The sequence below is a fragment of the Pristiophorus japonicus genome, chromosome 2, assembly GCF_044704955.1.
Source record: "Pristiophorus japonicus isolate sPriJap1 chromosome 2, sPriJap1.hap1, whole genome shotgun sequence".
NCBI classification, from domain to species: Eukaryota; Metazoa; Chordata; class Chondrichthyes; family Pristiophoridae; genus Pristiophorus; species Pristiophorus japonicus.
In genome coordinates, this window is record NC_091978.1 from 315,001,296 (window position 1) to 315,026,593 (window position 25,298).

General features: G+C 44.1%; 1 protein-coding gene across 1 annotated transcript in view; it reads left to right on the forward strand.

Annotated features, from left to right (window-relative positions):
• rapgef2b (Rap guanine nucleotide exchange factor 2b) overlaps window positions 1–24,729 on the forward strand; it is a 710,204-nt gene extending 685,475 nt beyond the window's left edge. The window contains exon 31 of the mRNA XM_070871784.1: window positions 23,069–24,729. Coding sequence (XP_070727885.1) covers window positions 23,069–23,075 — 7 coding nt within the window. The 3' untranslated portion in view covers window positions 23,076–24,729. The remainder of the gene's footprint in view (window positions 1–23,068) is intronic.
• The last annotated feature ends 569 nt before the right edge of the window (window positions 24,730–25,298 follow it).

Consider the following 25,298-nt stretch of genomic DNA (forward strand, 5'->3'; position numbering starts at 1 on the left):
AAAAAAAGGAAGCTTATGTCAGATGCCAAGAGCTCAATACTGCAGAAAGCCTAGAGTTATATAGAAAGTTTTGGGGTGAAATTAAAAAGGAAATTCGGAAAGCAAAGAGAGGGCATGAAAAAATATTGCCAAGTAACATGAAGGAAAACCCAAAGATGTTTTATAAGTACATAAAGAGCAAGAGGATAACTAAGGAAATGGTAGGGGCTATTAGAGACTCAAAAGGTACCCTGTGTGTGGAGGCGGAAGACATGGGCATGGTGCTTAATGAATACTTCGCATCTGTCTTCTCAAAAGAGAGGGACGATGCAGACATTGTAGTTAAGGATGAGAAGTATGAAATGTTAGAATAGATAAGCATAGTGAGAGATGAAATATTAACAGGTTTAGCATCCTTGAAAGTAGATAAATCATCAGGCTCAGGTGAAATGTATCCCAGGCTGTTAAGAGAAGGAGCGAGGAAATAGCTGAGGATCTGACCATCATTTTTCAAACCTTCCTGGCTCCAGGTGTGATGCCAGAGAGTACTGCTAACATTGTACCATTGTTTAACAGGGGAGAAAAGGATAGACTGAGTAATTACAGGTCATTCAGCCTAACCTCAGTGGTGGGCAAGGTATTGGAAAAAAATTCTGAGTGACAGTATTAATCGACATTTAGAAAGGCAAGGATTAATCAAGGATAGTCAGCATGAATTTGCTGGGAGAAGGTCGTGTTTGACTAACTTGCTTGAATTTTTTGAGGAGGTAATAAGGAGGGTCAATGAGGCTAGCACATTTGATGTAGTCTACATGAATTTTAGCCAGGCTTTTGTCAAGGTCCCACATGGCAGACTGGTCAGGAAAGTTAAAGGCCATGGGGTCGAAGTTAAGTAGCAAGTTGAATTGAAAATTGGCTCAGTGGCAGGAAACAAAGGGTGTTTTTGTGACTGAAAAGTTGTTTCAAGTGGAGTTCTGCAGGGCTCAGTATCAGGTCCTTTGCTTTTTGTGGTATATATCAATGATTTAGACTTCAGTGTTGGGGGCATGATTAAAAAGTTTGCAGATGACACAAAAATTGACAGTGTGGTTGATAATGTGGAAGAAAGCTGTAGACTGCAGGAAGATATCAATGGACTGGTCAGGTGGGCAGAAAAGTGGCAAATGGAATTCAATCCGGAGAAGTGTGAGGTAATGCATTTGGGGAGGAATAACAAGGCAAGGGAATACAGAATAAATGGTAGGATACTGAAGCGTAGAGGAACAGAGGGACCTTGGAGTGAATGTCCACAGATCCCTGAAGGTAGCACAGCAGGTAGGCAAGGTGGTTAAGAAGCCATATGGGATTCTTTCCTTTATTACCCGAGGCCTAGAATATAAGAGCAGGGAGGTTATGCTTGAACTGTATAAAACACTAGTTAGACCACAGCTAGAGTACTGCGTACAGTTCAGGTCACCACATTACAGGAAAGATGTGTTTGCACGAGAGAGGCTACAGAGGAGATTTACGTGAATGTTGCCAGGACTGGAGAATTTTAGCTATGAGCAAAGATTGGATAGCCTGGGGATGTTTTCTTTGGAACAGAGGCGGCTGAGGGGGGACTTAATTGGAGTGCATAAAATTATGAGGAGCCTAGATGAGTGAATAGGAAGCGTCTATTTTCCTTAGCAGAGAGATCAATAACCAGGGGGCATAGATTTTAAAGTCATTGGTAGAAGGATTAGAAGGGAGTTGAGGAGAATCTTTTTCACCCAGATGGTTGTGGGGGTCTTGAACTCACTGCCTGAAAGGGTGATAGAGGCAGAAACCGACATCACATTTTAAAAGTGCTTGGCTATGCACTTGAAGTGCTGTAACCTACAAGGCTATGGACCAAGAGCTGGAAAATGGGATTAGGCCGGCACAGACACGATGGGACAAATGGCCTCCTGTGCTATAAATTTCCATGATTCTATGAAGCAGAGTGTAGTGGCAGATGTATGTTTTTCAGACTGAGAGGTAGTTTGCAGTGGTGTTCCCCACGGGTCAGTTTTGGGTCCATTACTCTTCTCAATTTTTTATAAACAACCTAGACTCGGGTGTTTGGAGCAGCATTATAAAGTTTGCAGCTGATACGAAACTTGGCAATTTAGTCGATAGTGATGATAGTTGTAGACTTCAGGGTGACATAAACAGGATGGTGAAATGAGCAGAAGCATGGCAGATGGTGTTCAATGCGGAGAAATGTCTATTGAGCACTTTGGGAGGACTAATATGGAAAGACAGTATACTATAAATGGCAGGATTTTGAAAAGTGTAGATGAGCAGAGAGTCTGTAATGTATTTGCTTCATCAATTATTTGCTTAAGAATTCGTAGCAACACATTGCTATTAAGAACTAGTTGGTTTATTAGCAAAAGGTTTAACAATCATACTACACAATACCAGTTCATCCACCAGGCTCACAACCACCTGCCTCATCGTGGATCCCCTGAACCCAACTGGCTGGGATTTTATTGAGTCTTGTGAACATCACGTTACTGCCTAAGCCACTCCCACTCTCGACAAACCTGTGAGCATACTCTCAGGTGCATACATTACAATGTCCATAGTCACACATCCTTAAAAAGTGCAAAGCAAGTTGATATGGTGGTTAAAAAAGCAAAAGGGCTAATTGGGTTTATAAATAGAAGCATAGAGTATAAAAGCAAAGAGAATCATGCTAAAACATTTTAAATCACTGGTTAGGCCTCAGCTGGAGTAGTGTGGACAATTCTTTGCACCACACTTCAGGAAAGATGTAAAGGCCTTAGAAAGGATACAGAGGAAGTTCACCAGGATGCTATCAGTGATGAGGGACTTCAGAGGCTGTCTGAGAGAGATGTATTGTACAGAAATGCCCGTAGCTTGATACAAGGCTGGGCCTCTCTTCTGTAGAAAAGAGAACACTGTGGGGTGACCTGATAAAGGTCTGTAAGATTCTGAAAGGGGGAGTTTGATAGGATAGATGTGGAGAAGCTGTTTCCATTTGCGGGGAAGACCAGAACTATGTACTATAAATATAAGAGGGTCACTAATAAATCCAATAGGGAATTCAGGAGAAACTTCTCTACCCAAAGATGGTGAGAATGTGGAACTCACTACCACAAGGAATGGTTGAGGCGACTAGCTTGGATGCATTTAAGAGGAAGCTAGATAAGCATGTGAGTACAAAGGAATAGAAGGATATGTTGATCAGATGAGATGAGGTGAGGTGAGAGGAGGCTTGTGTGGAGCATAAACACCAGCATAGGCCAGTTGGGACGAATGGCCTGTTTCCATGCTGCAAGTACCATGTAATATTATGTAGCTATGAGGAGAGGTTGGAAAAGTTAGGACTGTTCTCCTTGGAACAGAGAAGAGGTGACCTAATAGAGATTTTCAAGATGATGAGAGGTTTTGATAGATCAGATAGATAAAAATAATTCCCTCTGGCAAGAATCATAGAATGGTTACAGCACAGAAGGAGGCCCATTGAGCCCGTGCTGGCTCTCTGCTAGTCCCACTCCCCTGCCCTTTCCCCGGAGCCCTGCAATTTTTTTTCCTTCCGGTATTTATCCAATTCCCTTTTGAAAGCCACGATTGAGTCTGCCTCCACCACCCTTTCAGGCAGTGCATTCCAAATCCTAACCACTCGCTGCATATAAAAGTTTTTCCTCATGTCACCTTTGGTTCTTTTGCCAATCACCTTAAATCTGTGTCCTCTGGTTCTCGACCCTTCTGTCAATGGGAACAATTTGTCTCTCTCAACTCTGTCTCGACCCCTCATAATTTTGCACACCTCTATCAAATCTCCTCTCAACCTTCTCTACTCTAAGGAGAAGAACCCTAGCTTCTCTAGTCCATCCATGTAACTGATGTCCTTCATCCCTGGAATCATTCTCGTAAATCTTTTCTGCACCGTCTCTAAGGCCTTCGCATCCTTCCTAAAGTGCAGTGCCCAAAATTGGACACAGTACTCCAGTTGAGGCCGAACCAGTGTTTTATAAAGGTTCATCACATTCATGCTTTTGTACTCTATGCTTCTATTTTTGAAGTCCAGGATCCCGTATGCTTTTTTTAAATCACTTTCTCAACCATCCCTGCCACCTTCGACGATTTGTGCACATATACCCCCAAGTCTCTCTGTTCATGCACCCCTTTTAGGATTGTACCCTTTAGTTTATATTGCCTCTCCTTGTTCTTCCTACCAAAATGTATCACTTTGCACATTTCTTCGTTAAATTTCATCTGCCACGTGTCCATTCATTTCACCAGCCTCTCTATGTCTTCTTGAAGTTGATCACTATCTTCCTCACTATTCACCATGCTTCCAAATTTTGTCAATAACCAGTGGTATTAGACTTAAAATCATTGGCAAAAGATTTTGAGGGGTCATGAGGAGAAATGTTTACACTCGGAGTGCTGTCGCGATTTGTAACACTCTACTTGAAAAGGTGGTGGAAGCTGATTCCATAAATAATTTTAAACAGGAGTTGGACAGGTAATTGAGGATGAGGAACTTATAGGGATATGGATAAAAAGTGGGTGTGTGGGACTAAGCAAGGCTGCCTTTTCAAAACGCCAGCACAGGCAAGATGGGCTAAATGGCCTGTGTTGTTCATTTCTATGATACTGTAAAATTACAGAACTGAGCATCTTTTAATTTAAAAAATGCCTCAGATATATTCCAGATATTTTAAATACTGAGCAGAATGGATAATGTAGATCAAGCAAGTTATTGATTTAACTTGTGAGCATATAGGTCACGCTATCCTTCTCCTCCCGAATCCAGGCAAATATCCCAATCCTACCAGCTGTCAACATTTAAGCACTAACAAAATTCTAAACTCTTCAAGATCCTTGCTGTATTTAACCTTTACTATGCCATACTCTAATACAGCTTGTAATAAGCCAAAGTCAAGAAAGTGTATGAAAGTTACTGAATTTAGTTTTTCTAAACTTTAAAAAGAGCCTCAAATAAGACTTTAAACAAGAAGGGTTTTCCCTGCACAGTTGTAGATTTGTATCAGTGTGTCAGTTAACATTTAAAAAGCTGGTTAATTATTTGGTTAGGAATGGAATTAAGAGCTCCAAGTACAGATTGAGATGATCAAATGTTCTGCGGCTCATTTTGATCATATCAAAAAAGACTAGTAATCTAATATGGGATGTAAGCTTAGCTAAGTATTTTGAAATATTATAAACAAAGAAAGACTTGGATTTATATAGCGCCTTTCACGACCACTGGACGTCTCAAAGTGCTTTACAGCCAATGAAGTACTTTTGGAATGTAGTCACTATTGTAATGTAGGAAACGCAGCAGCCAATTTGCGCACAAGCAAGTTCGCACAAACAGCGATGTGAAAATGACCAGATAATCTGTCTGATGGTGGAGGGGGGAGTCAGTTGGTGGGGTGGGGTGGGGGGGCGAGCAGTGATGGTTAGGGGGTGGGGAATTCTGGTGAGGCTCCGGTGGGGGGGGGGAGGGAGGGTTCTGGTGGGGGAAGTCCAGTGGGGGTTGGGGGTGATGGGGTTGGTGGGGGAGGTCCGATGGTAGTCTGGCGGGGAGGTGGGGGGTGTCTGATCCGAAGGTTGGGGGGGGGGGGTGTGAAGGGGGTGAGTCCAATGGGAGGGGCGGGAGTCTGAAGGTGGTGGGGTGGGAGGGAGGGGTCCCATTTTCAACCTATACCCACAATTGCACTACTGTACCTGAGGCTTCATTTTCATTAGCTCTCAGCTGGATTTTATGTATCTAATACATCTATTTCTGGGACAGATTAGGGTTGGGTTCTGTTGACGAAAGTCTCTGAGCTCCCACTAACTATATATGTACCAAAGCAATATACTTTCATGATAGCCTATAGATTTTAATGGGGTAGAGGGAGAATGTTCATATTTGAGGAATATTGTATGAACCTTCACTGTGCGCTGTCTAGGTCCAGATCAACTTGATATCTGTGAATTAATGTCCACTCAAATTGCAGAAAGTCCCCTTTCTGAAGAGCGTCTTCCATGAGCATCTTCAAATCACGGATGGTTAGATTTTTAACCAATAAGGGAATTAAGGGTTATGGGGAGCGGGCCGGTAAGTGGAGCTGAGTCCACGGCCAGATCAGCCATGATCTTGTTGAATGGCGGAGCAGGCTCGAGGGGCTAGATGGCCTACTCCTGTTCTTAATTCTTATGTTCTTATGCGTTAGGCTGCTACCTACTGTATAGAGCTGAAGTACACAGATCACCTTTAACTCCTGTAGTATCTGGAAATATATATCTTTACTGAAGTGTGAAATATGCTCTCTTTAAAAGTTACACCATAAGACGGTAATTGCAGAATTACTAGGTGAATCCCCAATAAAATAACTCCAGGCCTACACACACTGTCACACTTCATTCATATTTAGTCTTTTTATGTTCAAATATGTAGTTCATCCTGAAGCTTGTGCTAAAAGTAATGCAGAATTATATTAGCAACTGCTAAGATGTGTGTAATATGAAATAAAAGGTGCTGTATTGAAGAGGTGTTCAATTAACAAAACTGTGCTGAATCGCTCCCTTGGGTACTGTGATATGTAGCTGTTAGTAAAGATATCAGGAATGTTGGAAACTAGATAGGTTATGATAGAGGGTGTGAAATTGGTATGAGAATTCATACTAATTAATGGGAAATGAAAAATCCATAAATAATGAGAAATATATGAAATGTAGCACAAAATTAATAGCAAAACCAAAACTATTGGTTCTTGGAATTCATACTCAAGGCACTGTGGCACCATATGTAAATTCTGCAAGCTTTCTATATTCTATATATCCAACCTGTATATACAAAGTATGATAAGTGTACTTTTTATTATCGGACTTAATAGTTGCTACTCCACACTAATAATTGATATAGAGGTACCAAGACAGAGAAATGTTTTTGCACTTCCTACGAGAGCAGCCAGGACACCTGTTCCAGATCTCATCCGTGAAGCTCTGAAAGTGGCCACTAGGAGATGCACAAAAAGTCCAGCATTATTCACATTAGAACAATCACAGACAGGTAAAGACCATCTGGTCCATCGAGCCTGTCCCACATAATTGCTATGCCTTGTGTATCACAACATATACACTCCACACCACCCAAAACCATGTGATCTCCTGGGAGAGGCAAAAAACAGATTAAAAATCCCAGGCCAATTTTGGAAAAAAAGAATTCTGGGAACTTTCTCTCCGACCCAGCTAAGCGATCGAAACTAGTCCAGGAGATCACTTTGACTATTAAATTCCCTCCAGTACATACCAATTTCCTTCCCCAGAGCGGTAGTCAGCTGAGGTTGAGAATCTAGTAGTATTTAGAATTATCTGTTTGGCACAATACAGTGTTGCTGTAAGGCTGCTGTCCAAGAGAAGTGATGCATTTTGGTAGGAAGAATGGGGAGAGGCAATATAAACTAAATACTACTGTGGAAGTACTGACCATAATCTTCCACTCCTCCTTAGATATGGGGGTGATGCCAGAGGACTGGAAAATTGCAAATATTACACCCTTGTTCAAAAAAGGGTGTAAGGATAAACCCAGCAACTCAGGAGAGTCAGTTTAACCTTTGTGGTGGGGAATCTTTCAGAAACAATAATCCGGGACAACATTAACAGTTTCTTGGACAAGTATGAATTAATTAAGGAAAATCATGTTTGACTAACTTGATCGCATTTTTGATGAGGTAACAGAGAGGGTTGATGAGGGCAATGCGGTTGACGTGTACATGGGTTTTCAAAAGGCGTTTGACAAAACGTGCCACATAATTGGTTTTGCAGCAAAGTTGAAACCCATAGAATAAAAGGGACAGTGGAAGCATGGATACGAAATTGGCTAAGTGATAGGAAATGGAGAGCAGTGGTGAACAATTGTTTATCGGTCTAGCGGAAGGTATTAGGATCATTGCTTTTCTTGATATATATTAATGACTTGGACTTGGATGTACAGTGCACAAATTCAAAATGTGCAGATAACACAAAACTTGGAAGTATAGTGAACACTGAGGAGGATAGTGACAGACTTCAAGAGGATATAGACAAACTGGGGGAATGGGCGGACATGTGGCAGATGAAATTTAACACAGAAAAGTGCGAAGTGATACATTTTGGTAGGAAGAACGAGGAGAGGCAATATAAACTAAAGGGTACAAGTCAGCATGGATTTATGAAGGGGAAATCATGCTTGACAAATCTTCTGGAATTTTTTGAGAATGTAACTAGTAGAGTGGACAAGGAAGAACCAGTGGATAGGTGTGCAAAATCAAAGCACATGGTAGTGGGGGTAATGTACTGACATGGATAGAGAACTGGTTGGCAGACAGGAAGCAGAGAATCGGGATAAACCGGTCCTTTCAGAATGGCAGGCAGTAACTAGTGGAGTGCTGCAGGGCTCAGTGCTGGGACCCCAGCTCTTTACATTATATATTAATGATCTAAATGATGGAATTGAGTGTAATATCTCCAAGTTTGCAGATGACACGAAACTGGGTGGCCGTGTGAGCTGTGAGGAGGACGCTAAGAGGCTGCAGGGTGACTTGGACAGGTTAGGTGAGTGGGCAAATGCATGGCAGATGCAGTAAAAAGTGGATAAATGTGAGGTTAGGAGTAGGGAGGTCTTACTGCAGTTGTACAGGGCTTTGGTGAGGCCTCACCTGGAATATTGTGTTCCGTTTTGGTCTTCTAATCTGAAGAAGGACGTTCTTGCTATTGAAGGAGTGCAGCGAAGGTTCACCAGACTGATTCCAGGGATGGCTGGACTGTCATATGAGGAGAGACTGGATTAACTGGGCCTTTATACACTGGAGTTTAGAAGGATGAGAGGGGATCTCATAGAAACATATAAGATTCTGACGGGACTGGACAGGTTAGATGCGGGAAAAATCTTCCCGATGTTGGGGAAGTCCAGAACCAGGGGTCACAGTCTTAGGATAAGGGGCAGGCCATTTACGACTGAGCTGAGGAGAAACTTCTTCACTCAGAGAGTTGTTAACCTGTGGAATTCCCTGCCGCAGAGAGTTGTTGATGCCAGTTCATTGGATATATTCAAGAGGGAGTTAGATATGGCCCTTATGGCTAAGGGGATCAAGGGATATGGAGAGAAAGCAGGAAAGGGGTACTGAGGGAAGGATCAGCCATGATCTTATTGAATGGCGGTGCAGGCTCGAAGGACCGAATGGCCTACTCCTGCACCTATTTTCTATGTTTCTATGGTACAATGTTAAAGGGGTACAGGAAGAGTGAGACCTTGGGGGTATATGTGCACAAATCGTTGAAGATGGCGGGGCAGGTTGAGAAAGCAGTTTAAAAAGCATATGGAATTCTGGGCTTCATAAATAAAGGCATAGAGTACAAAAGCAAAGGAAAAGGGAAAAATTTGCAGGGCTATAGGAAAAGTGGGACTAATGGGATAAGTCATTCAAAGATCCAGCACAGACACGATACCGAATGGCCTCCTTCTGTGCTGTATCATTCTATGATTTTCTGAAGACATTGGGGGCTGAAATTCAGCTCCCGAATAAGGCCCATAATCGGCGGATTGCAGTGGCGTCGAGCGGCCACCGATTTCTGGTCGAATAACCGGCACAAGCTAAATTCAGCAGGGTGGGTTTCTGGCAGTCCCCACATCCGCCCCGCCACTGCCATGCAGCCGTGAGTGCACGTCAGTGTGCACACCGCCAGGACCCACCACCTCCCTCGAAATTCAGCCCGAAAAATCTTACGCATGCCGAGCGGTGCCCCCGACAGCTTTTTCTGTTGGTGCACCTTCCATTCCCTCTGTCAGCCCTGGCAATGTGGCCTTGTCATTAAAGGCAAGGGTCCAAAGCTGTGGCCGCTATTTAATTTTTTTTGCCGGCTGACTTACATGTCAGCTGGACTATTGTGCCCCCTAGGTTCGGCTGGGTCACCAACAGGCAGCCTGGCGCCCCTCTCTTGGGTGCCAGGCCACTGGTCCGGCCGAAACCTTCCCCGGTGGCCCAGTGATCGATCCTAAATAATCGCCTATTCTGTCCCCTTCCGCCCCTCACCAGCACATACCGCCGCACTTCCGCCCCAATTATGACCGACTTCCTGGCCACTTAAAAAAAAACAAAGAGCTGGATTTTGCGATCCGAAACAGCATTAAAAACTCTTTGAAAAAGGTAGATACGCCAGGTTTCCGGTGGGGCTGAAGTTCGGCTCCATGGACATCCCCTTTTATCTAACCTGCGAAGCCCCTTCTAGTTCCTTTCTTTGCACACAATGCTTATTTTGATTTCCATTGTTCCTCACTCCATTAAATTTTCTGTGCCTGAAGGACTGGAAAAGGCAGTTCCCTGATTGGTAGATTTAGATCAACATTTAGATCAACCATGTATGATTACTCTCTTGACTTATTGAAGTTTGATCTGATCATTGATAAAGTGAGCAGCCAGTGGACCTAGAGCCTTAATGGCATATGCAGTTTACATTTATAACATTTATAGTAATAAGATAAATATATTGAGGCTACATTGACTGGGAATTGTAGGAATAGGAATGGACGCTGATTTATGGTGAAGAAGAGGAGGATATGATTGAGGCGAGCCACTAAAATTTGTGGGAGGTACATTTCATACTAACGAGAGGAGCATTCAAGGTGTCAGTAACTTCCTGCCATCAAGTCAGAGAGAAGTCAGGCTGGGAAACTACACAGGGACAGGAGGTGAGATGTGAGTGTAATTGGGAAGTTGCATCAAAGAATGGAGATGGGAATGGGTGGCAAGTTGTATACAAAATATGTTATTGTAGAAGTCTGTGGAGCCTGTAATGGAAAGAGGAGGGGCTATCTGTCCTGTTGAGGAGTCGGAGATGAGTGGTTGTTGGGCTAATGGCACGAAATGGAAGCATGGGGTCAGTGACAGATGGAGAGTAAGCCTTGAGAGGGGAATGGGAATGAGCAATGGTGAGGTTGCGGTTAGCAGGCGCTAAGATTTGGAGTAAAATGCTTGAATAGAAGGATGAATAGAGTGGGCATATGGTGTTAGGAACATAGGAACAGGAGTAGGTCATTTAGCTCCTCAAACCTGTTCCACCAATGAGATTTTGGCTGATCTGTGACCTAACAGTGGGACCTGGGGGTACTTGTGCATGAAACACAAAAGGATAGTATGCAGGTACAGCAAGTGATCAGGAAAGCCAATGGTATCTGTCATGTATGTAACCTTTATGTAACAACACTGCAATACTGTACATACGTAAGAAATGCACACCTTGACCACAGGGGGTGAACTTGTGGGAGACACTCCTCACCTGGACATCCAGGTATATAAAGGGAGGTCCCACGCAGGATCATCACTTCTTTGTCCTGTGAATAAAGGTTCAGGTCATGGAGTGACCTTGTCCATAGAATGTGCCTCGTGTGGATTTGTAGTATTGTGTAAGGACTTTACATTGGCGACGAGAAACGGGAATCAACGACCCACAAGAATGGCCACTGGCAGCACAGATGAACGGTACTGTGTTGGTGAGGACTGGGACGATTTCATTGAGAGGGTCCAGCAGAGTTTTGTCACGAAGGACTGGCTGGGAGACGCAGCGGCCGACAGGCGAAGGGCTCATCTGCTGACCAGCTGTGGACCTAAGACTTACGCGCTCATGAAAGACCTGTGAGCACCTGAGAAGCCGGCGGACAAAACCTTTGAAGAGTTCAGGAAACTGATCGGTGAGCACCTCAAACCGGCGAGCAGCGTACACATGGCCCGACACAGATTCTATACCCACCGACGTCGGGAAGGACAGAGCATACCGGATTTCGTTGCGGACTTCCGGCGCTTGGCCAGCCTCTAAGTTCACAAACGCCTGCAGGGGGGAGATGCTAAGGGATTTCTTTATTGAGGGCATCGGTCATGCTGGGATTTTCAGAAATCTAATTGAGACCAAGGACTTGACCTTGGAAGGGGCGGCGTTGATGGCTCAGACTTTTATGGCAGGGGAGGAGGAAACCAAGATAATATACGCGCGCAATTCTGCCTCCAATGTGGCGATGGATCAGAGAGTCAGTATCATAACCGCAACATAGAGCCCCGCAGGCAGGCAAGGGCAGTTCGACACACCCCAGGCACCAAGAGTAAGTCTCCAACAGAGACAATGGCAGGCTGAACGGACATTTATGTCCCTCCCAGTGGACAATGCAGCCCGGGATGAGGCCATTGACACCCACTAACAGGGTGCTCAAGAGCAGTCAAAGGGACAATCAGCGAGGAATGCCTGGTAACAGCTCTTTTGTTCACAACAATGGGAATCTCAGTTCATGCTGGAGGTGTGGGGGCAGACATGCTGCCAGGACTTGCAGGTTTCAACAGGTCGTCTGCAGAAATTGTAACCTCAGTGGCCATTTAGCCAGAATGTGCAGAAAGCCTGTAACCAAGCTAATATATGAGGCGGATGAACCAGATGAGGGGTCTGCGAGGCAGGATGACGCTTGGGGCAAATCAATGGACGCTGAAGTTCAGCGGGTTCATGTGGCAAACATTCACAGCTCATATACCAAAACGTCACCTATGATGATGAAAGTCCTATTAAACGGCATCCCTGTACGCATGGAGCTGGACACGGGGGCCAGCCAGTCACTCATGAGTGTTCAACAATTCAAAAAGCTGTGGCCACTCAAAGCCAGCAGACCCAAACTAGAACGCATTGAGACGCAATTACGGACGTACACCAAAGAAATCATTCCAGTGCTAGGCAGTGCAACGTTGGTGGTCACACACAATGGATCGGTGAACCGGCTGCCGCTCTGGATTGTCCCGGGCAATGGTCCCGCACTGTTGGGGAGGATCTGGTTAGCTGAGATGAACTGGAAATGGGGCAATGTGCACGCCATGTCATCTGTGGAGCGAAGTTCATGCTCACAGGTCCTACAGCAATTTGAGTCACTATTTCAACCTGTCGTCGGGACGTTCAAAGGTCCCCAAGTAGTGATACGCATCACCCCGGACGCCAGACCAGCCAGTGCACCACAAAGCCAGAACTGTGCCGTATGTGATGCGGGAGAAAATTGAGAGCGAGTTGGGCCGGTTGCTGAGAGAGGGCATTATCTCGCCAGTTTAATTCAGCGACTGGGCGAGCCCCATCGTTCCCGTCCTAAAAGCGGATGGTTCTGTCAGGATCTGTGGCGACTACAAGGCCACTATCAACTGGGTGTCCCTACAAGACCAATACCCGCTCCCGAGAGCGGAGGACCTTTTTGCCACGCTGGCAGGGGGCAAGCTGTTCACCAAGTTGGACCTCACTTCAGTCCAACTGGCCGACGAATCTAAACTACTGACCACCATCACCACGCACAAGGGACTGTTTGTTTACAACAGATGTCCATTTGGCATTCGATCAGCGTCCGCGATTTTTCAAAGAAACATGGGAAGCCTGCTTAAATCCATTCCCGGAACGATCATATTTCAGGACGACATCCTCATCACCAGTCGTGACACCAAGGAACACCTCCACAACCTGGAGGAGGTGCTACGCCGACTGGACCGGGTAGGCCTGCGACTCAAGAAGTCTAAGTGTGTGTTTTTGGCACCCGAGGTCGAGTTTCTGGGCAGGGGGGTTGCTGCAGACGGGATTCAGCCTACCGAATCCAAAACAGAGGCGATTCGACGAGCGCCCAGGCCCTGCAACACATCGGAGTTGTGTGCTCCTACGTAAGGGTTGCGATTGGTTTTGGGGGGATTGTCAGGAACGGGCTTTCAATCAGGCGCGGAACCTACTTTGTTCAAGTAAGTTGTTGACCCTGTACGACCCCCGTAAGAAATTGGTTCTGACGTGATGCATCATCCTATGAGGTTGGGTGCGTGTTGCAGCAAGGTAATGCTGAGGGCCAACTACAACAACCTGTGGCGTATGCCTCCAGGTCGCGCGCTCAAGCTGAACGGGGATATAGGATGGTTGAGAAGGAAGCACTCGCATGTGTCTATGGGGTGAAAAAGATGCATCAGTACCTTTTTGGCAGGAGGTTCGAATTAGAAACGGACCACAAGCCGTTAACATGCCTGCTGTCCAGTCAGCAAGGCTGTCAATGCCAATGCGTCAGCTCGCATACAGCGATGGGCTCTCACGCTTGCTGCTTATGACTACTCCATCCGGCACTGGCCCGGCACCGAAAACTGCGCTGACGTGCTCAGCAGGCTTCCACTGGCCACCACTGAGGGGGCAGCGGAGCAAAGTGCTGGGATGGTCATGGCTGTCGATGCCTTTGACAGCGCAGGCGCCCCCATCACAGCCCGCCAGATCAAAATCTGGACCAACAGAGATCCCCTCCTATCCCTGATTAAGAAATGTGTCCTGACTGGGGATTGGGCGCCCGCACACGGAGCATGCCCTGAGGAGGTCAGACCATTTCACAGACGGATGGATGCGCTCTCCATCCAAGCCGACTGCCTACTATGGGGCAGCCATGCCCCAGAGAGGCAGGGAAGCATTCATCAGGGAACTTCACAGCGAGCACCCAGGCATTATGCTGATGAAGGCCATTGTCCAGTCACATGTGGTGGTCGGGAATTGATTCAGATCTGGAACACTGTGTTTGCAGGCGCACGACGTGTGCTCAGCTAGGTAATGCCCCCAGGGAGGCCCTGCTCAGCCAGTGGCCCTGGCCCACCAGGCCATGGTCACGTATTCACATAGACTACGTGGGCCCGTTCATGGGAAAAATGTTTCTCACTGTGGTTGATGCGTACTCGAAATGGATCGAGTGCATCATTTTGAATTCGTGCACGACATCCACCACCGTGGAGAGTCTGCGCTCGGTCTTTGCGACCCACGGCTTGCCGGACATCCTTGTTAGCGATAATGGCCCATGTTTCACAAGCTACGAATTCCGGGAGTTCATGTCAGGTAATGACATGAACCATGTCAGGACAGCACCGTTCAAGCCGGCCTCCAATGGCCAGGCGGAACGTGTGGTCCAAATCATAAAACAAGGCATGCTCCGGATTCAAGGACCCTCCCTTCAATGCTGCCTATCGCGCCTCCTTCTGGCCTATAGGTCCCGACCACACTCGCTCACGGGGGTCCTGCCCGCGGAGCTACTCATGAAACAAACACTCAAAACTCGGCTGTCCCTCATTTATCCAATTCTGTCCGACATTGTTGAGGGCAAACGCCAGTCCCAAAACAAGTACCATGACCGAAATTCAAGGGGGAGATATATAGAAATTGATGACCCCGTATTGTTCTCAATCACGCTTTGGGGCCCAAATGGCTTGAGGGTACCGTAATAGACAAAGAGGGGAATAGGGTCATAGTGGTTAAACTTAACAATGGACAGATATGCCACAAGCATCTGGAGTAAAAAAAAAAGGTTCAGCATGGACACTGAGGAACCTGAGGAAGATCATGAGATGGTATTCACACCACCGCCAGTGAACAAGCAACAAGAACATTCAGCAGCATGCACAGTCCCTGCGGTCAGGCCGGAATCACCACAGTTGACAGACACACATACCAAGGCTCAACAACCAGAGCCCCAACCACCCGAGAGACTTAACCTATGATCCCAATAAGATGTTGAGGGGGAGGTGATGTCATGTATGTAACCTTTATGTAACAACACTGCAATACTGTACATACGTAAGAAATGCACACCTTGACCACAGGGGGTGAACTTGTGGGAGACACTCCTAATCTGGTCATCCAGGTATATAAATGGAGGTCCCACGCAGAGTCGTCACTTCTTGGTCCTGTGAATAAAAGTTCAGGTCATGGAGTGACCTTGTCCATCGAATGTGCCTCGTGTAGATTTGTGGTATTGTGTAAGGACTTTACAGTATCTTGGCCTTTATTGCAAAGGGGATGGTGTATAAAAGCAGGGAAGTCTTGCTTACAGCTAGACAAGGTATTGATGAGGCCACACCTGGAATACTGCGTGCAGTTTTAGTTTCCATATTTACGAAAGGATATACTTGCTTTGGAGGCAGTTCTGAAAAGGTTCACTAGGTTGATTCCGGGGATGAGGGGGTTGACTTCTGAGGAAAGGTTGAATAGGTTGGGCCTCTACTCATTGGAATTCAGAAGCATGAGAGGTGATCTTATCGAAACGTGTAAGATTATGAGGGGGCTTGACAAGGTGGATGCAGAGAGGATGTTTCCACTGATGAGGGAGACTAGAACTAGAGGGCATGATCTTAGAATAAGGGGCCGCCCATTTAAAAACGGAGATGAGGAGAAATTTCTTCTCTGAGGGTTGTAAATCTGTGGAATTCGCTGCCTCAGAGAGCTGTGGAAGCTGGGACATTGAATAAATTGAGGACAGAAATAGACAGTTTCTTAAACGATAAGGGGTTATGGGGAACGGGTGGGGAAGTGGAACTGAGTCCATGATCAGATCAGCCATGATTTTATTGAATGGCGGAGCAGGCTTGAAGGGGCCGTATGGCCTACTCCTGTTCCTATTTCTTATGTTCTTATGTTATGTTCTAACTCCATGTACATGCCTTTGCCCCATATCCCTTAATATCCCTGGTTAACAAGAAATCTTATCAATTTCAGATTTAAACTTAACAATTGACCCAGCATCAACTGCTGTTCGCTGAAGAGAGTTCCAAACTTCTACCACCCTTTGCGTGTCGAAATGTTTCCTAACTTCACTCCTGAAAAGCCTGGCTCTAATTTTTAGGCTGTCCGCCCCCAGCCCCAGATTCCCCAACCAGCAGAAATAGTAGTTCTCTATCTACCCTATTAGTTCCCCTTGATATCTTGAAATCTTAAATCAAATTCCAGGGAAACCCTAGTTTGTGTAATCTCTCCTCGTAATTTAACCCTTGGAATCCAGGTATCATTAAAGTAAATCTACGCTGTACTCTCTCCTAAGGTGTGGTGCCCAGAACTGAACAGAGTACTCCAGGTGTGGTCTAGCCAGGGCTTTTTATAGCTGCAGCATGACTTCTAACCCTTATATTCTCATCCTCTAGCTATAAAGGCTAGCATTCCATTAGCCCTTTTGATTATTTTTTTGTATCTGTCCATGATATTTTATTGATCTATGTGCATGGAGCCCTAAGGCTTCTGGCGTTTCACCATTTAGAAACAACTCTGATCAATCCATTTTAGGTTTAAAGTGGATGACCTCACACTTGCCGATATTGAAATCCATCTGCCACAGTTTTGCCCATTCACTTAATTTATTAATTTCTCTCTGCAATTTTATGCTTCCATGTTACATGGCTTATAGTGCTGCCTATCTTTGTCATCTGCAAACTTGGATATGTGGCTCTCTATCCCATCATCTAAGTCATTTAGAAATACAGTGAATAGTTGGGGCCCCAACACAGATCCCTGTGGGACGCCACTAGTCAGATCCTGCCAATTAGAACACCTGCCAATCGAGTCTGCTCCGCCATTTAATACGATCATGGTTGATTCGATCATGGACTCAGGTCCACTTCCCTGTCTGCTCTCCATAACCCCTTATACCCTTTTTGTTTAAGAAACTGTCTATTTCTGTCTTAAATTTATTCAATGTCCCAGCTTCCACAGTTCTCTGTGGCAGTGAATTCCACAGATCCACAACCCTCTGAGAGAAGAAATTTCTCCTCATCTCAGTTTTAAATGGGCGGCCCCTTATTTTAAGATCATGCCCTCTAGTTCTAGTCTCTCCTATCAGTGGAAACATCCTCTCTACATCCACCTTGTCAAGCCTTCTCATAATCTTATACGTTTCGATAAGATCACCTCTCATTCTTCTGAATTCCAATGAGTAGAGGCCCAACCTACTCAACCTTTCCTCATAAGTCAACCTCCTCATCTCTGGAATCAACCTAGTGAACCTTCTCTGAACTGCCTCCAAAGCAAGTATATCCTTTCGTAAATATGGAAATCAAAACTGCACGCAGTATTCCAGGTGTGGCCTCACCAATACCCTGTACAACTGGAGCAAGACTTCCCTGCTTTTATACTCCATCCCCTTTGCAATAAAGGCCAAGCTTCCTTTGGCCTCCCTGATCACTTATCTCTGTTCTCTGGCTCTTGCCGCTAGGCTTGGTATTGCAGGGCTAGAATTGTTCTAGGCTCATTTTCGGGCCTGAAGAGACAGTGTGCATGGTACTAACATCCCTCATCTTAAGCAAAATAATTCACCAAAAAATATGAGGGGAAAAATAGTTTTTTTTAAAGCAAATCTTGGATTGAAAAATTGACATCAGATGGCTGGGGTAATAGTTAGTTTCAATATAAATGTTAAAATACATTTTTGCATGGTGTTTCTCTTTTCTGCTGAATAAAATCTGTCCTCCCAATAATGATTATATAAGCTTATTACTGCCATATAATTGTATACAAAATTATCAGACCGAATTTTTCAATCATTCATTCTAGTTATCCTCCATATACCACTAGGGTAAGCCCAGGCAACCAATGAGAAGCATTGCAAAATTAGCACTCATTTAAAACCACCCCGAAGCAATGTTTGCATTATTTTCCTTTCTTACACAGTATGAGATTTCCTTCTAGGAGTATTTTTTCCCCTGTTATCAAAGCATAAGCACTCTCCACTTGAACCACTCCTATTCATAAAATATTTCTTTTCTTGTGACTGTTTTCAGTATCCATCAGGATGCTGCCTTCAGGTTTCAAATGCTGTTCCAAATGCAGCAAGTATTTCAGTCTCATGCGGCCATTACTTAAATCTCTCGTGTCTATCTTTAAAACACAATTAGAACTCTGCATTATGTCTCAAGATTTTCCTGAAGAGTCAGTTACTGGTGACTCAATATACAGTAAGCACTGGAAAAGTGTCACCAATGCTGCCTCCACAAAATCCTGCAAATCCATTGGCAGGATAGGCATACCAACGTCAGTGTTCTCTCTCAGGCCAACATCCCCAGCATCGAGACATTGATTATGCTCAGCCAGCTCCGATGGACGGGCCACATTGTCTGCATGCCTGATGCAAGATTCCGAAGCAAGCACTCTACTCCGAGCCACAGGATGGCAGAGAAAACACTTCAAAGGCACCCTCAAAGCCTCCCTGAAAAAATGTAACATTCCCACTGACTCTTGGGAATCTCTGGCCCAAGGCCGCTCAAAGTGGAGGAGAAACATCTGAGAAAGCGCCGAACACTTCGAGTCTTTTCGTCGGGAGCATGCGGAAGCCAATTACAAACAACGGAAGGAGCGTACAACAAACCAAGCACACCAGCCATCCGTCCCTTCAAACACCACCTGCCCCACCTGTGACAGAGTCTGTAGATCCCACATTGGACTCACCAGTCACCTTAGAATTCATGTTAGTGTGGAAGCAAGTTATCCTCGACTCCAGGGGACAGCCTAAGAAGAAGAAGAAAAATGGTTGCGAAGTGATTCTACAGCACAGCATAACCCAATGAAGTTGGTTCAGAGAACCAGAAGGGTAGCATTCGCCAAAGTTTCTCTGAACTTCTCCCACTTCGCCGCCATAATTAAAGCAGGTTTTCCGTAAACCCCACGTAAATGCCGTTTCCGCCAAAGTTACAGTGATGGTGTGGAAGAAGCTCCAAGGAAATTCCTGACACCTAATCCTGGCTTTTTGCCAGTGAGGTGAATAGTCAGAAACTTTAGATCATTCTGACTATAGCACATCCCAGCATTTTAATATGCTTCTCTCGAGCCTTAAGATGATATTCAGGGTGTATGAAGAGTTTGGTAGGATTCAGCACCTACATTTAGATCTTAAAACTTGTTTTTTCAGGGGTCCCATTTAAATTGCCACTTGCTGCTTTTATGGAGCTATTAAATTTAAGGAAATCCCATTTAAATACTTCACAGAAGCACCTAGTTGCACATTTCTTACAGGTTTTTATGGCTTTTGGTGCAGTCTTTGGTACTGTAAATCACAACGTTTGTAATGTTTATCTGGTTTAATTGGCAGGATGGAGAAGAAGACTGTTGCTCTCCCAATTTTCCCCATTGGTTACTTATGCTTATAGAAACATAGAAACATAGAAAATAGGTGCAGGAGCAGGCCATTCAGCCCTTCGAGCCTGCACCGCCATTCAATGAGTTCATGGCTGAACATGAAACTTCAGTACCCCCTTCCTGCTTTCTCGCCATAACCCTTGATCCCCCGAGTAGTAAGGACTTCATCTAACTCCCTTTTGAATATATTTCTGTGGTAGAGAATTCCACAGGTTCACCACTCTCTGGGTGAAGAAGTTTCTCCTCATCTCGGTCCTAAATGGCTTACCCCTTATCCTCAGACTGTGACCCCTGGTTCTGGACTTCCCCAACATTGGGAACCTTCTTTCTGCATCTAACCTGTCTAAACCCGTCAGAATTTTAAACGTTTCTATGAGGTCCCCTCTCATTCTTCTGAACTCCAGTGAATACAAGCCCAATTGATCCAATCTTTCTTGATAGGTCAGTCCCGCCATCCCGGGAATCAGTCTGGTGAACCTTCGCTGCACTCCCTCAATAGCAAGAATGTCCTTCCTCAAGTTAGGAGACCAAAACTGTACACAATACTCCAGGTGTGGTCTCACCAAGGCCCTGTACAACTGTAGCAACACCTCCCTGCCCCTGTATTCAAATCCCCTCGCTATGAAGGCCAACATGTCATTTGCTTTCTTAACCGCCTGCTGTACCTGCATGCCAACCTTCAATGACTGATGTACCATGACACCCAGGTCTCGTTGCACCTTCCCTTTTCCTAATCTGTCACCATTCAGATAATAGTCTGTCTCTCTGTTTTTACCACCAAAGTGGATAACCTCACATTTATCCACATTATACTTCATCTGCCATGCATTTGCCCACTCACCTAACCTATCCAAGTCACTCTGCAGCCTAATAGCATCCTCCTCGCAGCTCACACTGCCACCCAACTTAGTATCATCCGCAAATTTGGAGATACTGCATTTAATCCCCTCGTCTAAATCATTAATGTACAATGTAAACAGCTGGGGCCCCAGCACAGAACCTTGCGGCACTCCACTAGTCACTGCCTGCCATTCTGAAAAGTACCCGTTTACTCCTACTCTTTGCTTCCTGTCTGACAACCAGTTCTCAATCCACGTCAGCACACTACCCCCAATCCCATGTGCTTTAACTTTGCACATTAATCTCTTGTGTGGGACCTTGTCGAAAGCCTTCTGAAAGTCCAAATATACCACATCAACTGGTTCTCCTTTGTCCACTTTACTGGAAACATCCTCAAAAAATTCCAGAAGATTTGTCAAGCATGATTTCCCTTTCACAAATCCATGCTGACTTGGACCTATCATGTCACCATTTTCCAGATGCACTGCTATGACATCCTTAATAATTGATTCCATCATTTTACCCACTACTGAGGTCAGGCTGACCGGTCTATAATTCCCTGTTTTCTCTCTCCCTCCTTTTTTAAAAAGTGGGGTTACATTGGCTACCCTCCACTCCATAGGAACTGATCCAGAGTCAATGGAATGTTGGAAAATGACTGTCAATGCATCCGCTATTTCCAAGGCCACCTCCTTAAGTACTCTAGGATGCAGGCCATCAGGCCCTGGGGATTTATCTGCCTTCAATCCCATCAATTTCCCCAACACAATTTCCCGACTAATAAAGATTTCCCTCAGTTCCTCTTCCTTACTAGACCCTCTGACCCCTTTTATATCCGGAAGGTTGTTTGTATCCTCCTTAGTGAATACCGAACCAAAGTACTTGTTCAATTGATCCGCCATTTCTTTGTTCCCCGTTATGACTTCCCCTGATTCTGACTGCAGGGGACCTACGTTTGTCTTCACCAACCTTTTTCTCTTTACATACCTATAGAAACTTTTGCAATCCGCCTTAATGTTCCCTGCAAGCTTGTGGTATGCGAAGAATGCTTCCATTCAAAGAAGGAAGAACTTGCAACGTTCTTTATGTTTCCCTTTAATGACCAGTATTCCAGCTCAGTATTCACCAAAATCTGTTGTTGTCAGAAATATTGGTCAATGCAGTGTGCAATGGTGGGGTTATCTTTTAAAATACAAATGTTTACTCCAAGTTTTTTTCTCTGTTGTGTTCTAGTATTATGTGCCCATTGCAGTTGTTAGGTTAATTTCTAGATTATTTAGTTTTTGAAGTATTGGCGTGGAAATTTCAACGTCCCGGGCCCGTACGAAGTTTCTTCGGACCCGGGAAGGCAATGATAAAACCGATTTTCAGTGCGTAATGCGCATGCGCTGAAAACCAGCTTTTCCGATCTGTCAAGCTGGAGCTTGACAGATCATCCGCAAATCGGGAGCGAGGACATTTGTATGGACAATATTGCGGGATTTACGCATATCTTGCCCGGCAAATGTCCTCAAACTACTTGCGCATAGCCTACTTTTACAGGCGTAAGAGTTTAAAAACATATCAAAAACATGATTAAAATAACATTTAAAAAATATATATTTATGTTAAAACACTGCCCACTCAAGTAATGTAATTTTTAACCCTAACCCTTACTTTTTTGTTAAATCGGCAATTTTTTTTTCTTTTTAAAAAAAAAACATTTCTATTAGTGTATTTTGTGCGGTGTTTTTTAAATGTTTTATGTAGTGTTTGTGCGTTTTGGGGTTTTTCTCATTCATAGTAATAGGAGATTCGTAACTTACGAATCTCCGATTACTATGAATGAGAAAATACTTAACTGTGATTGGTTGTCCAGGCCCACGTGACTCCTGCGGACGTCCCAACGTGAACGCGCTGCGACGCGCAGTCACAAGAGGCCTTCGGACTGGGATCTCAAGCGGGCGAAGCAGCTTAAGGTAAATGCGCATTTTATTTCTATTCTACAGTGCTTTGCCCGCAGGAAGTCCTCAAGAGGAATTTCTGGGCCATTATTTATTACAATCCTAGTCAGATACTGTTGAAGAGAATCCGGTCTTTATGAATGGCCACTTGTTTTTTTTTTCCTACTCTCCCCTGCCCCAGAAGGCATAGTGTGAGATTGGAAACTTGTGTCATGGAAAATCATGGGGGCAAATGAGCTGACTAGTACTCTCTGACGCAGTGCATTGATGCGACAGTCTACTTTGGCACCATACTCCTTTTTAGGTTTTTACTATTGTTGATGTGTATACTTTTTAATTGTATTTACGTGAAGTTCAACTTGATGATTTTCATTTTTCCCTAACAGAAGATGAGCAAGTTTCTGCAGTCTGACCAGGGTTCACTTCCCGCTTTTTTCTTTATGTTGCTTCATGATACTGCAAGCTACATTTTGGACAGCACAACAGATCATCCAGATGTAGGAGCCTTGGAACTCTCTTGAATGAAATTCCTGATGCCACTTGCCTCCTTCCCTGCCTTAAAGCAGCATGGGGCTTTTACCCCCGCATGTGGAATACTGTGAAGAAACTGGCACTTTGGAACTGTGTTGCTTTAAATGCACAGAGCTCACTCCACAGACTATTCCTATTACTACCCACCATGAACTGTGCTCAGAATTTAACTTTTACTATGTTCACTATGGAGCTGCTCTTGGTGCATTCTTTTAATCAGCCTAGAACTTTTTTAATTCTTTTGCTGTTTTTTTTTGCCATTCTGGCACAGTCATTCAAACAAAAAAGTGAAGTTTTTAACAACAAACAAATCATGCTAATTATGGAACATGTCATATTCACTTCACTTTTGAGCACCGAGCTCAAGACATTTTTAATTTATGTTGACTTTTTTGATTAAATACTGCTTTAGAGAACAACAAATACGACATCTCCACAATTACAGTATTATTTTACACTTATAACTTATATTTTTTGATTTTAGGATGTATGAATTAGTATTTTAAATAATTGAACTGGATGGCATTGCAGTGGATGGCGCTCTGTATCCCAGAATCATGCTGGCTAGTTCTTCCCTTTGTCAAAAATTATAATGCTCTCCTACTTGACGATAGGGCCACCAAGGCTTCTTAAAAAAAAAAGCCTTCATTTCCTTTTTAAATACTTCATTACGTGTTCCAGCCTTTGTAATCTGCAGTATGTACAAGGAAATTAAACTATTTCATGCTACTTGGAATATCACTACATTTGTATAATGAAGGTTGAAACTTCAAAGCAAACCACCCTCTGCTGCTATTTAAACCTTCAAATTACTGAACTGGTTAACGGCATTTTTGTTGCCATTCTGCAGATTCCCAGTAGTGAAGGTTGCCAATCTGAGTAGTACTCAAATGTGAGGAACTGCTACTCTTGAATTTTGTTTTTCGTATTTTTGTTTTCCATTGAGCTCAGCTGATCATATTGATCAGTAGACAACTTAGTTTCAATTGAAGACTGCAGTGCTTTCACTGTATTTAAAACATCAGTGCTTTATTTAACTGTCGTAAAATAATCATTGTTCAGGCCCTCCTTCATATTTGCAAATACTTCATGTCTGTCAGTTATGCAATAGTAATTTAACTGTATTATGCATAATTTGCCAGTTTCAATATACAGTCAATGGGCATTGTGTGCATATAGGCAGATAAAAATAAATCATAGTTATATTGAAGAGTTGCACAAATAATATAAACCTAACCGTAATTATAGAACATAGAACTGCTAATCTCATTTCAACAAATCTGTGATGTTAAGTGCAAAATGTATGATTAACTGGTGATTTCCTCATACTTTTGATACTACTTGTACCTGTATGTCTTTTAGAAAGACAATTGGTGGAGTCTGTATCCCTTTTGTATTTTTAATACAATAATTGTACATAATGGTTATATTTTTGTTGAAAATGGTAGAAATGTACTATGTTTATGCCTCTAACTCCAGTTTATACAGAGCTGGGAATAAATATAACTGAGAAATGCTGCTGTTTCTTTATGGAAGTTTGTAACCTTACTGGGACATACGATACGGGACATATGGTGTTAACCCTCCAGGATTATCCTGGAGTCTCCTGGAATTAAAGATTAATCTCAAGGACACTGCTGCAAGTAAACCGGGAGAGATAGAGACATATTGTGTGTTTTTTTCATTTTCTTAGAACATTTTTGCTTATTAGTTACAAATTTATTGGCGATGGGGGAAAAAGGCTGTTTGACAGTCAAAAGTCATCCAATTGGGTAACGAAATGTCTGTTTTATTTGAAATGAACGATCATCTGTCTCAGCAGCGAGTACTGTGTATCTTTTCAAAGTGAAAATACCTGGCTTGAGTTTGCAGGATTGCACGTACTGCCCACCAAGAAACGTCAGTCAAAGGAATCCCAAATCTGATTGGCGACGAAGGTTGCTGCTACTCCAACACCCAGACCATGGTCAGACATGGTCCAGCAGACTAAGGGAAAGAACAGGTAAGAACTGCTCTGAATGGAGATAAATAGCATATTGGCAAATATTTCCGAACAAGATCCGATCGAGAGAAATGATCAGTTTT